The 19,585-nt window shown below is 51.9% G+C and overlaps 1 protein-coding gene across 1 annotated transcript; it reads left to right on the forward strand.

The window, feature by feature from the left end:
- Positions 1-4,662: 4,662 nt before the first annotated feature.
- Positions 4,663-8,258, forward strand: KLF10 (KLF transcription factor 10; the record flags this gene model as incomplete). Its single annotated transcript, XM_079534041.1, has 4 exons — positions 4,663-4,743; positions 5,904-6,143; positions 6,253-7,072; positions 7,952-8,258. The coding sequence occupies 4 exons, from the start codon at positions 4,663-4,665 to the stop codon at positions 8,209-8,211; spliced, it is 1,401 nt and encodes a 466-aa protein (XP_079390167.1). The 3' UTR covers positions 8,212-8,258.
- Positions 8,259-19,585: the final 11,327 nt, after the last annotated feature.

The following is a 19,585-nucleotide window of genomic DNA, read 5'->3' on the forward strand; positions in this document are numbered from 1 at the left end:
GAGGGCTACAGAGATGGGGATGGGTCTGGAGGGCGAGATGTACGAGGAGCGCTGAGGCCGCTGTGTTTGTGCAGCCTGGAGCAGAGGAGCTGAGGGGAGGCCCGATGGCGGCTGCAGCTCCTCACAGGGAGCGGAGGGGCAGCGCTGAGCTCTGCTCCGTGTGACAGCGACAGGGCCCGAGGGAACGGCATGGAGCTGCGTCAGGGGAGGGGCGGGTGGCGGTCAGGGACAGGGGCTGCAGCGGAGGGCGGCGGGCACGGGACGGGCTGCACGGGGCAGTGGGCACGGCCCCATGCCGGAGTTCAGGGAGCGTTTCAGACACTGGGTTTGGATTTGGGGTGGGCCTGTGAAGAGCTGGGAGTTGGACTCGATGACTCCTCTGGGTCCTTTCCAACTCAGGATATTCTAAGAGCAGGAAGACAAAAGTCATGGGTGGGTTCAGATAGACAGGGTCTTTATAAAGTCTGCCTGCCAGCCCCTTAAAATGGGCATGTCCCTTACTGGATCCATCTCCACAGAGAAGAGAACCAGCACTGTCCTTTGGAAGCTGGCAATCACAACCTTTTTTGGTTACCATAACTGGCTACTCAGGATCAGTCTGCAGAGAAGATGCCACCAGTAATGCATGTTTCACCTATTAGGGACAAACCAGTGCTCTCTTCTTCCAAAAGAACCTCCCTGGTGTCAGGGCATCACTCTGCACTTTGCTATGGCTTGCACAGCCCCCTCCTTGCTGCTGCAGCTCCTGCAGAGTAAGTCTTGGTGGGACTGAGGTGCAGCGTGCCTCCAAAGATGCTGTGGGACAGAGGAACTTGAATCTTGACAGCAGTGAGCCTTGAGACCAAAGTGTACATCTCCAACAATGAGACGCAGAGCTGAGGCACACACCGCCATGCTGAGCTTCAGGAATGAGGTGTGTGCTCTGCAATCTGGGTTGCAGGACCAAAGCGAGCCGCAGGGAGGAGTCCAGGGAGCAGCCAGATGCCAACACCCTGCTGCCATGCAGGCAGTCAGGACAAGTTGCACACTGTGTGCTCTGTGCCATCTCCTGCCTCTGCCTGAGGCACTGAAACAACCGGAGAACCAAAGACAAACGCCTTTCCCGGTCCCTGTACAATCCCCACATAATCATTGCTCCTCCCAGTCCCACCAACCTGTGTTACCTGCATGAAAGCCTCCAGGGTTGAGTAGCTTTGGCAAAGTCCAGGGGCTGCCACACCTAACAAACACTTTAGGCAAGCTTTTCTCAACATGAGGGCAGTCTCACTGCTGGGGTTCCCTGCCACTGACAAAATCGTCACTACTTACACACTGTGTGTCTGGACATTAAACAGGGATCTATCCTGCAGCCCTGCATCACTCTGATAGAACTGAGATACTTGCATTCTGCAGCACCAAAACAGGCTTTCACAGAGGCTTTTTTTTTTTTTTTTCTAATTTAAAAAAAAAAAAAAAAAAAAAAAAAAAAGTATTGCTCAATTCTTGCTGTCCTGCCAAAGACTATCAGAGCTATCTCTGTGGCAAAGCCATGACTCTTATGACATCTCTTTAAATGAGACACAAGGCCTTGAGCTCCACAGGTCCCTAAAGTGCACCCTTAGTTCTGTGATGACTCAAGGGAAAAAAAATCAATTACTAACAGTGAAGTGATTGCTTAACAGCACACCAGTGGTGTATTTTGTACTATGATGTGAGGAGAGGCATTTGACAGGAGGTGGCAGTGGGATGCGAGAACTCAAGGCTTGCCAAGACATACTGGAGGCTTGTCCTGGGTGCAGGGAGTCAAACTGGATGCAGAACAGCCTGTACTGTATGAGGAACATACTGCCTGCACTCTCCACCTGCATTTCCCTATTCAGAAACTATTCACTTGCTTGAATATGAACACATGCACTGGGAGTTGATCAAATATTGGCATCACAGTTAATTGTTCCTGCAATATTACATTTACTGATAGCTTTGCTCTATTTTGTCTGTTTTGCGTGGCTGAAACTATTCAACAGTTCAAAAATCAGAAAATGCAGATAGGCTTAAAGAAAAGTTCGTATGACTTCATTCATATGACTGTTATCAAAATATTTGAGGTGCAGAAATGCTGTTACCTTTCTGAGGAGGAGGAAAGTCCCTGCTGAGATTCATACCACATTAGTATGTCAAACAAAATGCTGTGTTCACACCACCATCTGTTTGCCTCTGGAATTTATCCTGGAAATGCAGCAATTTAGTCACTGTGTAACGAGTAAGATCAGCTTGGGCATGAAAAAGCAAACAAATGTATTTCTAATGCTTCCATCGGGAAAAACACTTATCACAGCATGGACAGGTGGCTTTGTCAGCTGCACAAGCTCACTCTGTAGTGCTTAATTTCAATTCAGTTTCTAAGTATCTGATTTTTTTAAACAGTAATTTAAATTGATCATTGGGTTATATTCAAAATGGTTAATTAAACCACAACACCCATAGAAGTACTCATCCAACATGGGAGGTTTAAAATAATCATTCATGCCCTTTCATAAGTGCAACACAGCTTCTTGCTGGACTCTAGGATAAAGGAGCCACTTATGGCTCCTTGTAAATTCTGTATGACAAAGCCAAGGTAAGCCACAGGTAACGGAGCATGCTGAAATTCAGGTTCAGACTGCTGGATAGGATTGAAGTTACCTAGTTGGCCAGTGATTTTCCAGTCTTGTTGCCAATTCTCTTTCCTCATTTATCACCCCAATCCCACATCTTTCCACATAAAAAATATACGACATGCAGGCTGGGCAAGTGGTTTTCTAGGAAACATAAGATATAGCGTAAAAGGCATAAATAAATAACCCACAAGGGCTAAATGTCAAACTCCTAAACACCTTCAGAATGAAAAGCAAACACATCAGATTGCTCCTAGATGGCATAAAACCACATCCCTATGTTCCTTGGGAGGTCAAAGGGAAAGCACACATTTGATCTGACAGCCGTAGCTCAGATGCTTCCATTGGCTGCCAAGAGAAAAACATTTTTAAACTGAAAACCGCTCATTTGCCAAAAAGAAGTGCCTCTCACTTGCCTCAGGCTTTATTAGGGGTGTCTGAGTCTCCTCACCCCCATGGCAGCCACGTCAACAACAGCATTGCCAACACTCTCTGGAGCTTTCCACGCAGTGACCCGCAGGCGAGGCAGGATGGTGGCTGCATGGACTCGGGGGCAGACAAAACACTCTGGAGAGAAGATGGGGCCATGAGCAACTCTGTGCTGAATGCATCCATGTGATGATGGGTTGTGCAGGATGGGCAGGAATGCAGCGCTGCCAGCCACGCACGATCCGCCTGGTGTGGAAATCAGGCTGGTAAAATAAACGACAGCCTTAAAGCTAATTACAAATAAGTTCTGCTCTGCATATGAAGATAAACTGTCATGTTTTCCAGCCTCTTAAGCAGGGATTATTTTTGGGAGAGGTGGTTGTAGACAGTCTTAGCCTGCAGAGCAGGAAAGGAGTGGGGAAGGAAAGAGCAGTCAGACACACACGGGAGGGGTTGCAGCAAAATGAGCAGCTTTACTTCCATGGATGCCAGGGATGCGTGGGGAACTGAGCTCCCACGGGGGGCAGGAGCCAAAGAACAGTTTGGTCTCTCCTTTCTGGGGGCTGCTCCTCCCAATTCAACCCAGCGGCCTGAAATGCTGCTCCAGGACATGTTTACCAGGATGGCAGGGCCCCAGGGATCTGGGCACACGAAGCCTATCTATCCCCTCTGGCACGAAGCCCCCTCTTTCTCATGGTCCCTCAGCCCTGGCTGCATCCCTACCGCCTCCTGTCAGCGTTCGCTGCCCAGTTCCCAGCCAAGCACTGCTCTCAGCACGCAGCCCTCACCTCTCATCCCATCGCTGTTACCTGGGAGAAGAGGCCGTCCCCAGCCCATCACAACCTCGGGCAGTTGCAGAGAGCAACGAGGGCTCCCCTGAACCTCCCCTTCTCCACACTGAACGATCACAGCTTCCTCAGCCGCTGCCATAAGACTTGTGCTCCAGACCCTTCCGTTTTGCCGCCCTTCTGTGGACGCGCTCCAGCACTTCCACGTCTTTTCTGTGAGAAGCCGCAAAGCGTTGCTTACTTCCAGCCCCTTACCCCACCACCACCTCGGCGGCACATACCGCCGGTACCTTGCCATAGCAGCAGATCGACAAGGCGAACAGCATTTCACATTGCGTACCGCACTCATTTACACGGGCAGAGCAGACGCCGCTCCGCGGGCGTTTCCCCGGTGCCCCTGATGCCGCAGCGCACAGCCGGGGCGCCGCGCACCGAGCCGTGACCCCCCCGATCGCGAGCGGCGGGGAACCCGGGGAGGAGGGCATCCCCCCGGCGCCACCGCGAGGAGCCCGGCGCCACCTCCGCGCCGCGGGGAGGGGCGGGGGGCCGCGTGACCTCACGGCGAGGCGGCGGCCGCCCCCGCCCGGATGCACTGACTCAGCCGCCGGGATGACGGCGGGAGCGCGCACGCCGCGCCGACTCCCGAGCCACGCCGCGCCGACACCCGGGCCACGCCGCGGGGCAGCCGCCGATCACGCGCGGGGCGCCCCGCGCCCATTGGCTGCCGCCTCACACACCTTTGCCGCCGATTGGCTGCCGGGCGGGCGACGCCCCGCCCACCCGCGCGGGGCGCTGGAGCCGCCGCCACCTGAATGGGGAGCGGCGGACAAAAAGAGGAAAATCGGCGCGGGCACGGCCGGCGGCGGCGGCACGGGGTCCCGGCACGGCGCACGGTGAGCGGGGGCTGCGGGAGCTGCGGGAGGGGCAGCTCGGGGGGGCGCGCAGGAGGAGGGGCACGGCGGGACGGGGGAACCGGCAGAGCCCGGGGGCCGGACTGACTGACGGGCGGGCGGGCGGCGGCGTGAGGGTGAGCGAAGGGTACGAGGCGGGGGGCGCCGCCGGCACCGCGGGCGGGGAGCCGGGCGTCCGGCTCCGGACAGCGGGACGGGCTGAGCTGTGGGCGTTGGGCGGCGGTACTGCGAGCAGCCGCGCCACCGGACGCGGTGGCCGTGGCCGCGGCCCCGTCCCCGCGGTGCGATGCGGCGCGGTGCTGAGCAGCTCCCTTCCTGCTCCTTCTGAGGGCGGGGGCGGGAGCGCGGCGAACTGGGGGAAAGGTCGGCGCGCAGCGCTCCCAGCAGCCGCCGATCACGCTTTGTTCGCGTGCCCCCGCCCCGACCGCGCCCCGCCCGGGGCAGCCAATGGGGGCGGGACGGGGGCGGGGCGAGGCGGCGGGGTGCGCCGAGGTGACGGTGGCGCGCGCCCAACGGCCGCCGGGGATGGGGGCGGGGACGGGGGCGGGCCGTGCGGCCGTGCCTCGGCGCTGCCCCGCGCCACGGAGCTCCCCCAGAGCCATGCCGCCGGCGGCTCCTGGCGCGCGGCTCCGTTTCGTGCGGCGTTCTGCCAAACCGTGCGTGTCCCGACGTGCCGCTCCCCGAGCTGCCGTCCTCACGGCTGTAAACGTGGCTGCGTGCGCTCCTGAGCGCTGTGGGAACACCGAGTGGCGGCTGACGCGTTCCGAAGGGAGCGGCCATGGGCTTCTCGTAGCCGCGGGTCAGAGCGGGGGTTCGAAGCGGGAACGGAAGGAGGGTGCGGCGGGAGGGGGGATCTGGGCTCCGTCGTGTTGCGTTTTGTCGTTTTAAGCCTTCAGCCGCAACAATATGGAATAACTTGAACTATTGCTTAAGGTTTGGGGAAGTTGTTTGGCCTCAAGGAGCTGTGTCATCCTCACCAGATGGCAGATTTCCCCACAGATGACTTAAGAAGGCATCCTGTCAGGAGGGCAGCGTAGCCGTACCCCGTGTCATCATGCACGTTTTCCCTGCACGAGGCGCTCCATGCTGTTAGCTAGCCGAGACCATCGAGTTAAAGGCTTATTGAACTCTGACCCACACAGGAAGAAGAAATGGCGATGATGACTGAGAAGCAGGGAGATGCTCAGTATTTCTGGAACAACACCCCTGAGAAAGGCGATTACGAGGCTGTTGAGGCCCTGATTTCTATGAGCTGCAACTGGAAGACTGACCTGAAGAAACATGCAGACATGAGACCCATCACCCCAGCCTCTGACATGTCAGAGGACAGCGATGAGACCTTGCTTCCTGGAGTGGCAGACTTCAGCACCATCCCCGCATTTGTAAGTGCTTACCATGTGCAAGCTCGTTTCTCTGTGTCCGTGAGGCAGCAGTCGGTAACGCGTGGCAGCAGGTTGTTAAATGTCCCCCTAATCTCGCCTCTTCCTGCAGTGCCTGACCCCTCCGTACAGCCCATCCGACCTGGAGTTGTCCCACACCACCCCCACACCTCGAGGAGAGGCTGAGCCGCACGCGCCCAGAGCCCTGAAGGCCCAAGCGACCAGCGTTATTCGGCACACAGCCGATGCTCAGCTCTGCAATCGCAAAACCTGCCCAGCAAGAACAGCCAGTGTACTGAAATACCAGGATGGTGCTGCATGGGACACTGATAGCAAACTGGACAGCAACGAAGAGTGCTCGGCTACGGCACTGAGCAGAGTGAGTTATGAAAGCAGACGATTGCCAGCTGCAGAAAGAGAAACTGCAGAGCCAGCTGCTGGCCCTGAGCGCTCGACAAAGCCTGTGGTCAGCAGGCATCCATCTGTCCCTGGGTCAGCACAGCAGCCAGCACCGATGGCAGCCCCATGCTCTGTCCTGGGAAACGCAGCCCCCCCCGTGCCGGTCATTTGCCAGATGGTCCCACTGCCCACCAGCAACTCTGTCATGACTGCTGTGGTGCCTGGTGCTGCAGCCAGCCGGCCACCTGCACTCTGCCAGCCCATGGTGCTCATGGGCACACAGGTCCCCAAGGGCGCCGTCATGTTCGTTGTGCCCCAGCCAGTTGTGCCGAGCGCGAAGGCTCCGATCCTCAGCCCAAATGGCACGAGGCTCTCTCCTATTGCCCCCGCTCCTGGCTTCGCACCTTCTGGAGCCAAAGTTCCTCCTCCGGTTGATTCTTCGAGAATAAGAAGTCATGTTTGCAACTACCCGGGGTGTGGGAAAACTTACTTCAAGAGCTCCCATTTGAAGGCTCATGTCCGAACACACACAGGTTGGTCACTCATTCGGGCTGTTAAAAGTTAACATGATGTTGCAGCTGTATGCACTACTTGTTAAGAATCTCGTAGTTACTGGGTTTGTTCACAGAGCATATTGTGGGGCAGCAATGAAAGGCTTCTTTCTCATTGTGTGCACTGTAATGCCACCTAATCTGTGAGAGGAAATACCCTGGGGGGAAGTTGATTCAGGAGTTTGTGCTGGCTTTGCTCCATGTCAGAAGGCAGACAGCAACATATCTTGCAAGCATTGGAAGCAAGGCCCTGCCCAAATGTAGAAAAGGCTTTTCTGTAGTTACAGATGCCTTATTAGGCTTCTACACAAGAATGCCTTTGTGAGAAGTAGGTTAAGGTTAACTTAAAGGGATTCTTTCATGAACAAAAGCAAGTGTCCAATCAAAGCTATTCCCACTTTGGTTATCTCTGAACAACTTCATGTCTCAGCTCTTATTCACAGTAGTGAAAAGAGGGGCGTGCATTTTCACAGAGACTCATGATGTGCTGCCAGAGCTCTGTTACATGGGAACGGGATCAACATCGTTATGGGTTGCATTAAGGGGCAGCACTTGGTCACCTGACCAAAGGCACCATAATCTGCGGCACCCATGGGGCTCAGAGCTAAAATCAGCCCTATGTGCAGGCATAGGGAGCATCTCAGTTTGTTTTTCGGAGGACTTCTCAGGCCTCCTGCACTACTTAGTATTGATGATAGTGAGTCTGCAATGTTTAAATGTTTTTAAATTTCATATATATAAAAGTAATTAAGATTTATATGAAGCTTGGTTGTAATGGAAATGCATTTTTCGAAAAGCCAGCTGCTGTCAGTCAAGCCAATAGCGTTGGTTGCTCAGTGTTCACGGCTTTCCTTCTTCTAGGAGAGAAGCCCTTTAGCTGCAGCTGGAAGGGCTGTGAGAGGAGGTTTGCCCGCTCCGACGAGCTGTCCCGGCACCGCAGGACGCACACGGGGGAGAAGAAGTTTGCGTGCCCCATGTGCGAGCGGCGGTTCATGAGGAGCGACCACCTGACGAAGCACGCGCGGCGGCACCTCTCCGCCAAGAAGCTGCCCAACTGGCAGATGGAAGTGAGCAAGCTGAATGACATCGCCGTGCCGCCTCCGTCGGTGGCTGCACAGTGAAGGGACTTGGTCAGAAGGTGGCTGATTAACTGTTGTCACTGGGGTATGCCAGGTTAAAAAAGCAAAAAAAAAAAAAAAAAAAAAAGAAAAAAGAAAAAAAAAAAAAAAAAAAAAGCTTTTGCTGCAGGTCTGTGGTTCTCCAGTGCCAGCTGCTGATGGCAGCACTGCAGGGAGGCAGAGGCGGTCTGTGTGCAGTGACACAGCGTGGGGCTGAGAGACTCAGGCTGGCTGGAATGGAGGGTGTCTTTTGCACTGGTAAGGAGAGAAAGGGAAGGCTCTAGAGCAGAGCAGAACGCGTTGTGCAGGTTTTGAATTTTGCAGATTATTCATATATGCTATATACATATATATATATCAGTCAAGCGTCAGTGTTGCTGAAGGTTTGCGGCTGATGCTTGAGACCAGCACAGATTTTAACTGTTGGTTGTGAATCGCCAGTACGGCACAGATTAGATAGACAGCAATGTGCAGGCACAGGCTTGAAAGCCCAGGGTGTATGTGCCAGAGGTGATCCAAATTGGTTTTCCTACTTGTGCTGCCTTTTCTGGGTAGGAGGGCCCAGTAGATTTCCAGGCCCAGTGGTCCAGGTGGGTTGGTGCCATGCTCTGGGAGCTGTGGGGCCTGTCCTACAGTTGGTGCCATGTGCCCTGGGGCCACCAGCTTTGTGCTGCTGCCCAGAAAGGGCTTCAGTGGGTGCTGAGAGGCACCCTGTAGGCAGTAGGAGGCGGGGAGTGAAATGTTTGTGAATCCTCATTGGCTTTGTAACATTGTCCTGGCTTCTTTTGAAAGCTTTGTGATTATTACAACTGGTTATACTGAGGCATCGTACGGTGCTTCTGCTTTTGTGATGCTTACAGTTTCCTTCGTACCCTCTCAAATTCCATACCACTGCATTTTTCATAAGCAGATACAGTGTACTTTTAAGAAAAACAGTGAAACTGTAAGCTACTTGGGTCGACTGAGAGAGAAAAACAGGAACCTTAGGGTTCTTGACCATGTTATTCTTTGAAAGATGGTTTATACTAAAAATGAGATATGGATATGTTATGTATTGTATTAAATTAGAAAGTTGTGATTTGAAAAGTTAAACAAGGCAGTAAAGACACAGCTTAGAATTAAAGCTGTATATTTTGTGACAAATAATGTGTCAACTTCACTCTATTTTATCATATTATGTCGAGGACACCTATCAGAACGTGAACCATTTGAAAATAGTGTATTAGATACGCTCTTTTGTGACTACTTTAAAGATTTGCACATTTCTTATGTTGTACTTTATACTTTGTTTACAATAAAAGCAATTTTCTTTAATACAGACTTTTTTTCATATCAGAACTTTGTCGTATTCACCCCTTTGCAGGGAAGTGAGCCTCAGAGTGAAATATAGTGTCCATCAGTGCATGTCCTGACTGGTGAGACCCATCTGTCCCAACTTTTGATTTATGAGCTCTGTGAAGCCAACAGGAGTGGAATTTGAAGTCTGCACTTAATGCTTAGAATACTTTTCCCCTCCCTACTCTTCATCCTTCCCCCGCTTTTCCACCAGGCACCCAAAAATAAATGTTGTTATGCAGGCCACTGCAGCGCTGGTTTAAAATGATTATTTTTCCGATGATGGTGGAACTGCACTGTCTTCTGCAGGGTGACACACAGCCCACACTGCACATGGCCGAGCCATCAGGCGGAGGTGGCAGCCACCATCTGTGCAGCGTGGGATTGGGATTCCTCAGTGATGTTGCCTGGAGCTGGTCATGAGCAACACCAAGAGAGGTGTGCGTTGAATTTCACCCTTCTGCAGGCCTGCCTGCCCGCTCAGAATCAGCAGTCTGAGCCACCTCTGACAGGCAGCTTTCCCTTCACCGCAGTAGGAACGCAGCACCTTCCTCTACCTTCTGCTGATTTATGCAGAGGATAACGGCTTGGTTCTGTTTATGCGAGCTCCTCCATGTCCTGCTCTGATTCCCTCCTCTGCCTGCAGAGATTCCCATATTTCATGACTGTGTGGCTGCTGACTCACTGTCGTTCCCTGTAGGGTAAGTAGCATCAGGATTGGGGCACTCCTTACTTTTCCCGGTTGATGTAGCGCCCTATGCAGTAAAACCCTGAGTCATTATGCTTTCTTCTTGTTCCAGGAGGGAACACAGCCCAGCATAGGAGACACTTCCCCATGAGCAGAATCCTGGTCTTCCCTCTCGCCTCACACACTATTTGACATTTTAGAAGCAGGATCCAAAAGCTCCCATGTACACAGGCAACTTAAGGCAGCTGGACAGGGATTGCCTCGATGCTCCTTCTGGCTTTGGAGCACCCCAAGCTCAAGGGAGCTGCACGTAAACCTGGGTGTCCAGGCAAGGAGCTCCATCTGCCAGCAATGCTGTGAGGCCCAGCACTGCACACTGGTGTTCCAGGAGTGGAACCTTACAGTGGCCTTCCAGTACCTGAAGGGGCCTACAGGGAAGCTGAGAAGGACTTCATATGAGGGCATGTAGTGACAGGATGTGGAGAGATGGTTTTAAACTGGAAGAAGGCTGATTTAGACGAGATATTAGGAAAACATTCTTTTCTCTGGGAGTGGTGAGATACTGGAACAGGTTGCCCAGTGAGGCAGGCTGGATGGGGTTGTGAGCAACCTGTCTAGAGGGAGGTGTCCCTGCCTATAGCAGAGGGGTTGGAAATAGCTGATCTTAAAGGTCCCTTCCAACTCAAACTTTTCAGTGATGTTATAAGTGAACCAGCAGGAGGAAGGTTCTTTCAACTACAAAGCTCCCAGACCCTCTCCACATTCTGAAGTGACACGGAAGAGTCAGCAAAACAGGTGGCCTCTGTGAGCACTGGCCTGGGCACAACAATTAATTTGTCTCAGCATGTACACATCCATTTGCTGCTTCTCTGCATCACCAGCGCATCCCAACATCGTATTTCCTGCCAGACCCTAGAGGCATCACAGAGCTCCTGGGGTGGTCACATTTTCTTCCTTGGGTAAATACACGGGATCAGACCTCCAGGTGATGTGGGTCTGTTTAACCTGGTGAATCAGTGCTAATTACACACCCATAGAGCAGCAGGAGGGTGCAGGGCTCTGTTCAGAGCTGGGATCGCTCACCAGAACAGTGCTGGCAAATCCGAGGCACTGCTGGGAACTAAAAGAAAGAAAGACTCTCACTTCAACCTCAGAATTGAACAGGAAGGTAGTGCCCCCCTCAGCTCAAGGCAGGGTCTTAACAGTAAATTTACCCCATGTACAGGTTTGCCCCACTGATCAGCAAGCGGGCCTGCAGGTTGCAGCTGCAGCACCAAAACAGGAGCCTAGGGTTATTTTTTGGAGACCCTGGGTATGGGGGCTTGGGGCATGTCACCCCCTGCAGCGCTGCAGCAGCCCCCACCACACAGCCGGTGTGTCGGTGTGGTGCACAGGGCCTTTATCTCTGCATGAGGAGAAAGCTGGAAAAGTCACAATTTCCCTTGTGGCTGGGAGAACAATAACTTCCATTACAGCATTTGTGGGAGGCCTGGATGCTAGACAAGTGAACTAATGCGCACTTTACAGGAGGGGTCCTGAGACAGAGCAGCAGGCTGGGAGCTGCAGCGGCTGGCAGGGCCAAGACGCCAACGAGGGAGCAATGTCTGCAGAGCAGCGAGCCCGGAGGCCTCCTTCCTCCCTGCCGCCTGGCGGGGCCGAGTCCAGCCAGGGCCTGGCCCCGGCTGGGCGCTGCCTCCTGCGGACGTGGCGTGTGCCCCGGTGCCAGAGGGAAGGGCTGCTCTGAGCCCAGGGCTGCTCCGCACACAGGGACACAAGGTATCCCCGTGGCAGCTCGCCTGTCTTCTGCAAATAGATGATTCACTTGTCTGCTTTGGCAACATAACTCTGTCGCCACGGAAACACTTACAAGCTGTCAGAAAAGTTATAACACACAATCAGGGCTGGAGAATGCTGGATGAATGAACAGGCATGTTGAGGGCTTGTGCTACCTGCTGTTCTCCATGGGAAAGGGCTGGGGAGGATCACATACGGCCACAGTGAATGCTTCTAGGATACGTTTCCCAGTAGGGTAGAACATGTCACACAGTGCTCTTTTTTCCTGGGTACCTCGACATGGGCTGCATCCTGTTTGTTTGCTCCAAAGGATAGTTTGACACTTTATCAGCAAGAACAACACACATCCTGAGCCTCCTCATCACACTGATGAGAATGCATAGACAGCTCGTAGATGCATTTGCTGTGCTGCAATATGAATCAGGTGATAATAATGTCATACGTTAAATAACTCAGAACCTTTCCTGTGGTACCACAGTTTTGGTGAAACTTTATACCGACTTGTATGTTCCACCATGAAGGGCAAAGTCATCATAGAATGACCTGGGTTGAAAAGGACCACAAAGATAATTTGGTTTCAACCCCCTGCTATGCGCAGGGTCGCCAACCACCAGACCAGGCTGCCCAGAGCCACATCCAGCCTGGCCTTGAATGCCTCCAGGGATGGGGCATCCACAACCTCCTCGGGCAACCTGTTCCAGTGTGTCACCACCCTCTGTGTGAAAAACTTCCTCCTAGTATCTAACCTAAACCTCCCCCGTCTCAGTTTAAAACCATTCCCCCTTGTCCTATCACTATCCACCCTTGTAAACAGCCGTTCCCCCTCCTGTTTATAAGCTCCCTTCATCGTATCATCAGTGCTGGGCTGAATTCCATCAAGTTGTCATCATCTAATTGCAAAGGCCATGATTCCCTGCAGCGCTAGCTGGGTGCCTGGCACCAGGAGCTTGCTGCCAGGAGAGAGCTCAGCCATTCCCAATGCTCCTGCCTGGGAAGGAGGGTTCTTGGTGCTTAATTACCCGAAAGGCAGCTGGTAATCCCAACCCCCTCCCCAAAATAGGGAAGAAAAATAGAAAGCATCGCATGCAGACTGCTCAGTGTCCTGTTCTGAAGTAAATGGAAAGCTTGGCAGCCGTGTTCATTTCTTGGTGTACTAAATTGCTCAAAGCCACTCAGCAGTGACCTAAGGAGAAGCAATTGCTGTCTGTGAGTGCCCCAAGGGAGGCAGGAGACAGGACAGCATGCACAGACTGTGAGGACCAGGTGACATCGCCTCTGTCCTGCACAGATATTCATCTTAACACTAATCCTTCTGGCCCTGGGGCAGCAGGACATGTTTCAGGTCTTCCATGGGAACACATCATAACCAGTTGTTAATGTCAGCTGGGGGGATCTCTCTCTTTTTCTTTTCCATTTGTGCCAGAGACTTCCCTGTCTGAGCAATGTAAGGAGCCTGATGAGTCTATGGTGAGTCACCAAGCCAGGAAAATATCTGCAGGAAGGCCAGACTATTTATAAAAAGGAAAAGAAAGAAAGGAAATCTGTTGTAGATGCAGAGAGATCTAGAAGGCAAACCTAACTTTCTGGGGAGACTGTTTCCCTGGGCTGTGTGAGGAGTGCTCCCAGCACACGGGGGGATGAGGGAATGGTGGGAGGGCCCTTGGGTGGGCCTGATGCCTCAGGCCAGGTCAGCCATGGTGGTGTGTGTCACTGCCGCCTGCAGCACAGACACTGGGCTGTGTGGTGATGGTGGTGATGCCATGTGTGGTCAGGAAAGCATCACTGAGCCCACAGCCCGGCCTCAAGTCCCACAGCCCAGAGGCCGCTCGCCTGGCTCTGCCATGTACAGCTGGGGTGGTTGCAGCCGCTGTGGGACGTGCTCGTGTGGAGGTATAGGGAAGGAAGATGAAAGTGCCACCACTGTCAAATGAAATTTTGCAAAGGTACGAATGGGTTTAGTTTTGCAACAGTGCTGCTGGGATGGAGAAGGATTCTTCAGCCCCAGTGGGTCTGCTGCTGCCTTGGCTCTGTCTAAGAAGCACGGTGCTGGCTTCTGGAGCCATTCCAGCAGACATTGAAACCGTTCCAACACTTAAGCAAATTTTTAATTGTCCTGAAAGGTGGGGTTTTCCTGAATCACTTGAATAAAAGTCATCAGTGCAGCAGGGAATCAACTCACACCACTTCCACATACTGCCGATGCAGCGTGTTGGTAGGGCAGCCTGCGGAATAAAGCATTTGTTTTGCTTGAGCAGAGTAGCTGTGGCTTGTTCTGCTGTGCTGGTACGGCCCTCAGCACCAACGGTGCGCAGTGCCAGGGCTGAGCATGGTGCCACTCCTGCTGTCACTGAAGTGGAATGAAATGGTGCTTCCAATGACGTGCGCTGCCTCTTGCCCTGTGTTTTGTTTGTGCTTTGTGTTTCCCCCACTGCTGCCTATTTCCTTCTCTAAAGTATTTAATGAGCAGATCCCCACCCGCACTGCAGTCCCTTTGCCACCATTTCCCATTGCCCTCAGCCCCGCGCTCAGGCTGACAGCTTCCATGTGCTGGGCTGTTCCTTAAAGTTTTGACAAACACTGATATTTCCCATGGCAACAGCCCCGTCACAACAGAGCTCACTTCCAGAGAAACAAATGCAGCTCTGCAGTGCCAGCTGCCTTTCAAACAGATGTTTGACTGCAGAGGAGATTAACAGCAGCTCTTAGTTTGGAGAAATGAATATCATTGCCTGGACAACATGTTTTTTTTTTTTTCTTCTTCTTCTTCTTTATTTTTTCCTGCCTGATGAGTTATTTTTCTTAGCTAAAAGGAATCTTCCTGGGTTGCTCTTCTCCTGCAGAGGTATCTCCTGATGCTGCTGCAGAAGTCCCAGCCCAGAGGTGACAGCCAAAACCACCTGGACGTGATGTGATACTGCAACAAGGTGTACCGAGACAGCAACTGGGGCAAAAGTGCCCCAAAAGTGCCCCCACACTTCTTCACGACCTGCCTTACAGCTTAGTGCTGAGCAGAGCCTGGAAAACTTGCTGATTCTAGGGTCACGGGAAGAAAATTTAATCCATTTTTTTCTTTTTCCCCATACAACTTCCTTCAAACAAGAGGTGGTTGTCACTTGAACTATTTGGAGTTGTTGGAGTGAGTCCAGAAGAGACCACGGAGATGCTCAGAGTCTGCTGTGATAGAAGGCAGACAGAGCCAGGCTTGTTCAGTATGGAGAAGAGAGGGCTCCAGAGAGACTTCACTGCAGCCTGCTAGTACTTAAAGTGAACTTATAAAAAGATGAGGAACAACTTTCTACGTAGGAAGATAGTGATCGGACAAGGGGGAATGGTTTTAAACTGAGGAAGGGGAAATTTATATTAGCTGTTGGGAGGAAATTCTTCACTCAGAAGGCGGTGAGGCACTGGCATGGGTTGCCCACAGAGATGGTAAATGTGCCTTCCCTGAAGACATCCAGGGCCAGGTTGAATAGGCCCTGGGCAGCCTCACCTGGAGGGTGGCAGCCCTGCCCACAGCACGGGGCTGGAATTGGGTGGGCTTTAGGGTATCTTCCAAATAAAACTATTCTGTTATTCTATGATTCTATAATTCTTTACGTTCCTGAATCAGCAGGACTAACAGAGCCAGCTTGTATTTCAGTGTTCCAGAGAAAAACATGCAGTAGTTCATGAATAGTTCACTCCCATCCCCAAAAGAACGTCCAAAATAGTTTTGGCTTTGCCCAGAGATGTTAGTCAGAACAAGCACATGCATGGCTCCCTGCTGAGGGGTTCCTGGCGGGGACAAGCATTGCACGTGGTGGTGTGGGACACACCACTTTGCAGGGCCTCATAAATCTGCTGCTGAGGGTGTGGCTTTAGGCACGTTGCTATTTTTAATTTGGGGTTAATAGACCACAAACCTGTGTTACCATTACTGTGGATTTGGGCATCAGGGTTGGAACCCTTTCCATTCAGTGTTTCTTCCAATGAAGGGCCACCGAGATGATGAAGGGCCTGCAACATCTTTGGTACGAGGAGAGGTCAGCTCAGAATGGAGGAGGCCCAGAAGGATCCTATCAATGTCTGCCATATCCAAGGAGAAGGCTTTGTCCAAGAGGATGCAGCCAGACTCCGTTCAGTGGTGCCCAGTGCGGTGTGGTGCCGGAGCACTGGCACAGGTTGCCCAGAGGCTGTGGGGTCTCATCCTTGGGGATGTTCAGAAGCCACCTGGCCATGGGCCTGGGCAGCGCAGATGATGCGGGCGTTCATCCCATTTTGTGCACAGCAAGAACACTGGTAGGGGGACAAGATGGCACATCAATCTGCTTGTCAGCCCCGGTTTGTGTCTCAACACGGCAGTGCTGTCACACATGGTTCGCAGCCAGGCCTCCTTCCTCCATGCGCCTTCCACGTGACAATCCACTTTGCAATTCCACTTTGCAAAAAGTCTGAGAAAGGCAAATTGCAATCCTCAGCAGACTGACATGATTGCATTCTGAGTGTTTCCTGTTCTAGTGGCAGCACTTGAGGTAACTCAGCAGCAAACCTAAAAAAACACTGCTGTGTTGAGAAATTTGTTCAACAGGCCCTGTGGCTGCTCTCAGATTTCCTTCTTCTCCTTTAAGACAAACGTACTGGTTTGAAGCCAAAACCATAGCCGTGACCTCAGCCATGCCAGACCTCGCTGTGTGGGACATGGCCGTTCCACTCATAAGGTCAGCTTTTCAGTTGCCAAGGCTCATACCAGGCCCTGGCCACAGTTCTGATCACTCCCTTGGAGTTTCCAAGGGCATCTCGAAGGGATCATAAATATCGCAATTGCCCCTATGAAAGTTTGTTACAGAGGAAGTTTTTAAGCTACGGTTGACCCCCACAGGCATAAGAAGCACTGAAAATCAACCACATGGATGCCTACATTGGTAGTGTTATTTCATGGTCCTGCTTCACAGACACAAGATTCCAAGGCCAAGCTCTGTGCAGATGGGAAGTTCCCCAAGGTCTGGATGCCTGCAGCTTCCTGACCCACCCCCCTGGGCAGCCCACATGCTACAGAGCTTGGATCCGTTCAGTGCATCGGTTGGAGTCAGGGGGAGCAATGGATTCAATTACTTTATTTTAGGACCACGGATAAAGCAGAAAATCATCTTGTGCTGCAGATGCTTCTGTGTACACCTCTTCCTGTATCCAGGATTATCCAAGATACAAGCTGTGCTTATCTGTGCCCACAGGCAGTCCCTCAAGCTGCCCCTTCGTTCCATGTGACTGCCCTAAAACAAGAAAAGAAAAAAAAAATGCAAGGGAAGAGGAAAAGCCAAGGCTGGATCAGAGGGAACATCAGCTGACGAAGCAACAATTCCATTTGCTGTTACAACTCCCACAGCCCAGAGAGCCTCAGCCAAAATTAAGCAATTCCCTTGCTCCACTTTGGTTCCAAGTGACTGTCAATGTGCACCAGCTGCATGAGCTCTTATGAACTTACTACTGCTGTGTTGATTAAAATTGATAATTAAAGAACAAACAACTGTCCTGGAGTCTTGAATTACTGTGGCATTTACTGATGCAGCTGGCAGAAAGCATGAGATCACTTTTGTTCTTCTTCTTTATTTAGATATCTTAAGGTTATTTCCTTGCCTCATTTGCCCTTATTTCAGGTGAAATGCAGCTGTGTTACAGCCCAGATGCGTTTTGGTGCCATGACTTCATCCCCCAGCACCCCAAGGAGCTGAATGTCCCACAGCACTGCAATGGGAGCTGGGCAGCCCACATCCTGCTGAGCCTGTGCCAGCTGTGGTGTGGGGCTGGGCACAGCTGCGTGCTTCCCATGGACACAGCAGTAACAGAGGAGTAGGTGGAGTGTGTGCAAAAGGGTCTGGGAGCACTTCCTATAAAAATGCTAATGCTGTCTCAGCCTCTTGAGGGTGTTCAGCGATGTACAATAAATTACTTTTATGGGGTTATGTGAGCACTCCTGAATTTAACACTGTTTTCAGGGAGCGAGAAGTGTCTCTATAATCACAGGCAAAGAGCCTGAATAGAACCCATTCCAATCAGCAAGAGAAAAATGTCAGGCCTTTACCTTTAGAGTCTTTGTGCTAATGTTTGAAATCCAGCTAAACCCCCGTGCCCAGGAGAAAAGTAGCACAGTGTCAGTGAGATTTACGCTAATACCAGGAGAGCCTCTGTCTCTTCAAACATGCTTAGTTACCCTTCCTTCTGCATAAATCAAAAGAATATTCTAAAAATGTGAGATTATCAGCGGCAAGCCCACCCCCCAGCTGCGATTTGTGGTGTCCTGGTGCAGGGCTGCGCCAGGCAGTAGGCTCAGAAGAAACGTGCTCCTGGAAGCACCCGGCTGAAGGAGGGCCGCATCCTCATATGACCTCCCACCACAGAACTCTGCCTATTTATAAATGCCCCCAATAAGGCTAGAGTTCAGGAATGCAGCAGTGTTTGGAGCTATAATCACCCTCCAACATCCTCCTTGTGCCAGGGAATTCAGAGAGGGTATTTGCTCTATGGGGACGGCCAAAACTGGCCCCCAGAATAACCCTGTGTGACACTGTGCTGCACAACACAGCAACACGCGGGAGCTGGCGAGCAGCTGTGGCAGAGCTGAACGTGGCAGAGCACATTGCAGCCGCATGAAGGAGGGCTCTTGCTGTCCTTTCCGTTTGCTGCCAGCCTTGCAGACACAAATGCATGGTGCAGCAGAGACCTGCCTTCCTGCTCTGGAACAGCACTGCTGTTGATTTTGCTTTTAACAAATATTTACACGGGGACAAATTGAAAAAACAAAACAAAACAAAAAAACCAGCAATAAATCTGCCACCTAGTGGCAATGTGATTTTTTTGAGGGAGATGCTGTCATGAGAATGCCAAGCTGTGTTACAGGGGTGTTCTTCTAGCAAGGTCTCCTCTAAGCAGTGTTTGGAGGATATTGATTCCAAGCACACTTGTGGGTAGGCCCCAGAATATCCATAGCATGTGGATGCTCACAGACCTGAGTGACTGGCTTCTGTTGCTGCAAAGATCGGCACGGCGCTTTGCCTGGCCCACACTCTAGCGCTGCGCGGGATATATAATGAGCTAGGAATTTTCTTCATCTCCTAAGACATATAACAGAATCTTCAAGGTTGGAAAAGACCTCTAAGGTCCTCTAGTCCAAACATCTACCACTAGTATTGTTTACTGAACCATGGCCCTCAGGATCACATCTCTACATTTCTTGAACACCTCCCGGGATGGTGACTTCACTACCTCCCTGGGCAGCTTGTTCCAATGCCTCACCCCTCCTTCCAAGCTTTTTCCTAATATCCAAGCTGAACCTCCCCTGGCACAAACTGAGGCTATTCCCTCACCTCAGGGATGAGGCATCCACAGGGTCTCTGGACAGCCTGTTCTAGTGCCTCATCACACTTTTAGCAAATAGTTTCTTCCTTATATCTATTATAAATCTCCCCTCTTTTACATTAAAACAGCTACACCTTGTTCTATCACTACACTCCCTGATAAAGCGTTCATCTTCAGCTGCAGAGCCTGTAGGTGCCCCTTTTTGTACTGGAAGGCCACCATAAGGTT

This window comes from Tetrao urogallus (assembly GCF_951394365.1).
Source record: "Tetrao urogallus genome assembly, chromosome: 3".
In the NCBI taxonomy this organism is placed as follows: domain Eukaryota; kingdom Metazoa; phylum Chordata; class Aves; order Galliformes; family Phasianidae; genus Tetrao; species Tetrao urogallus.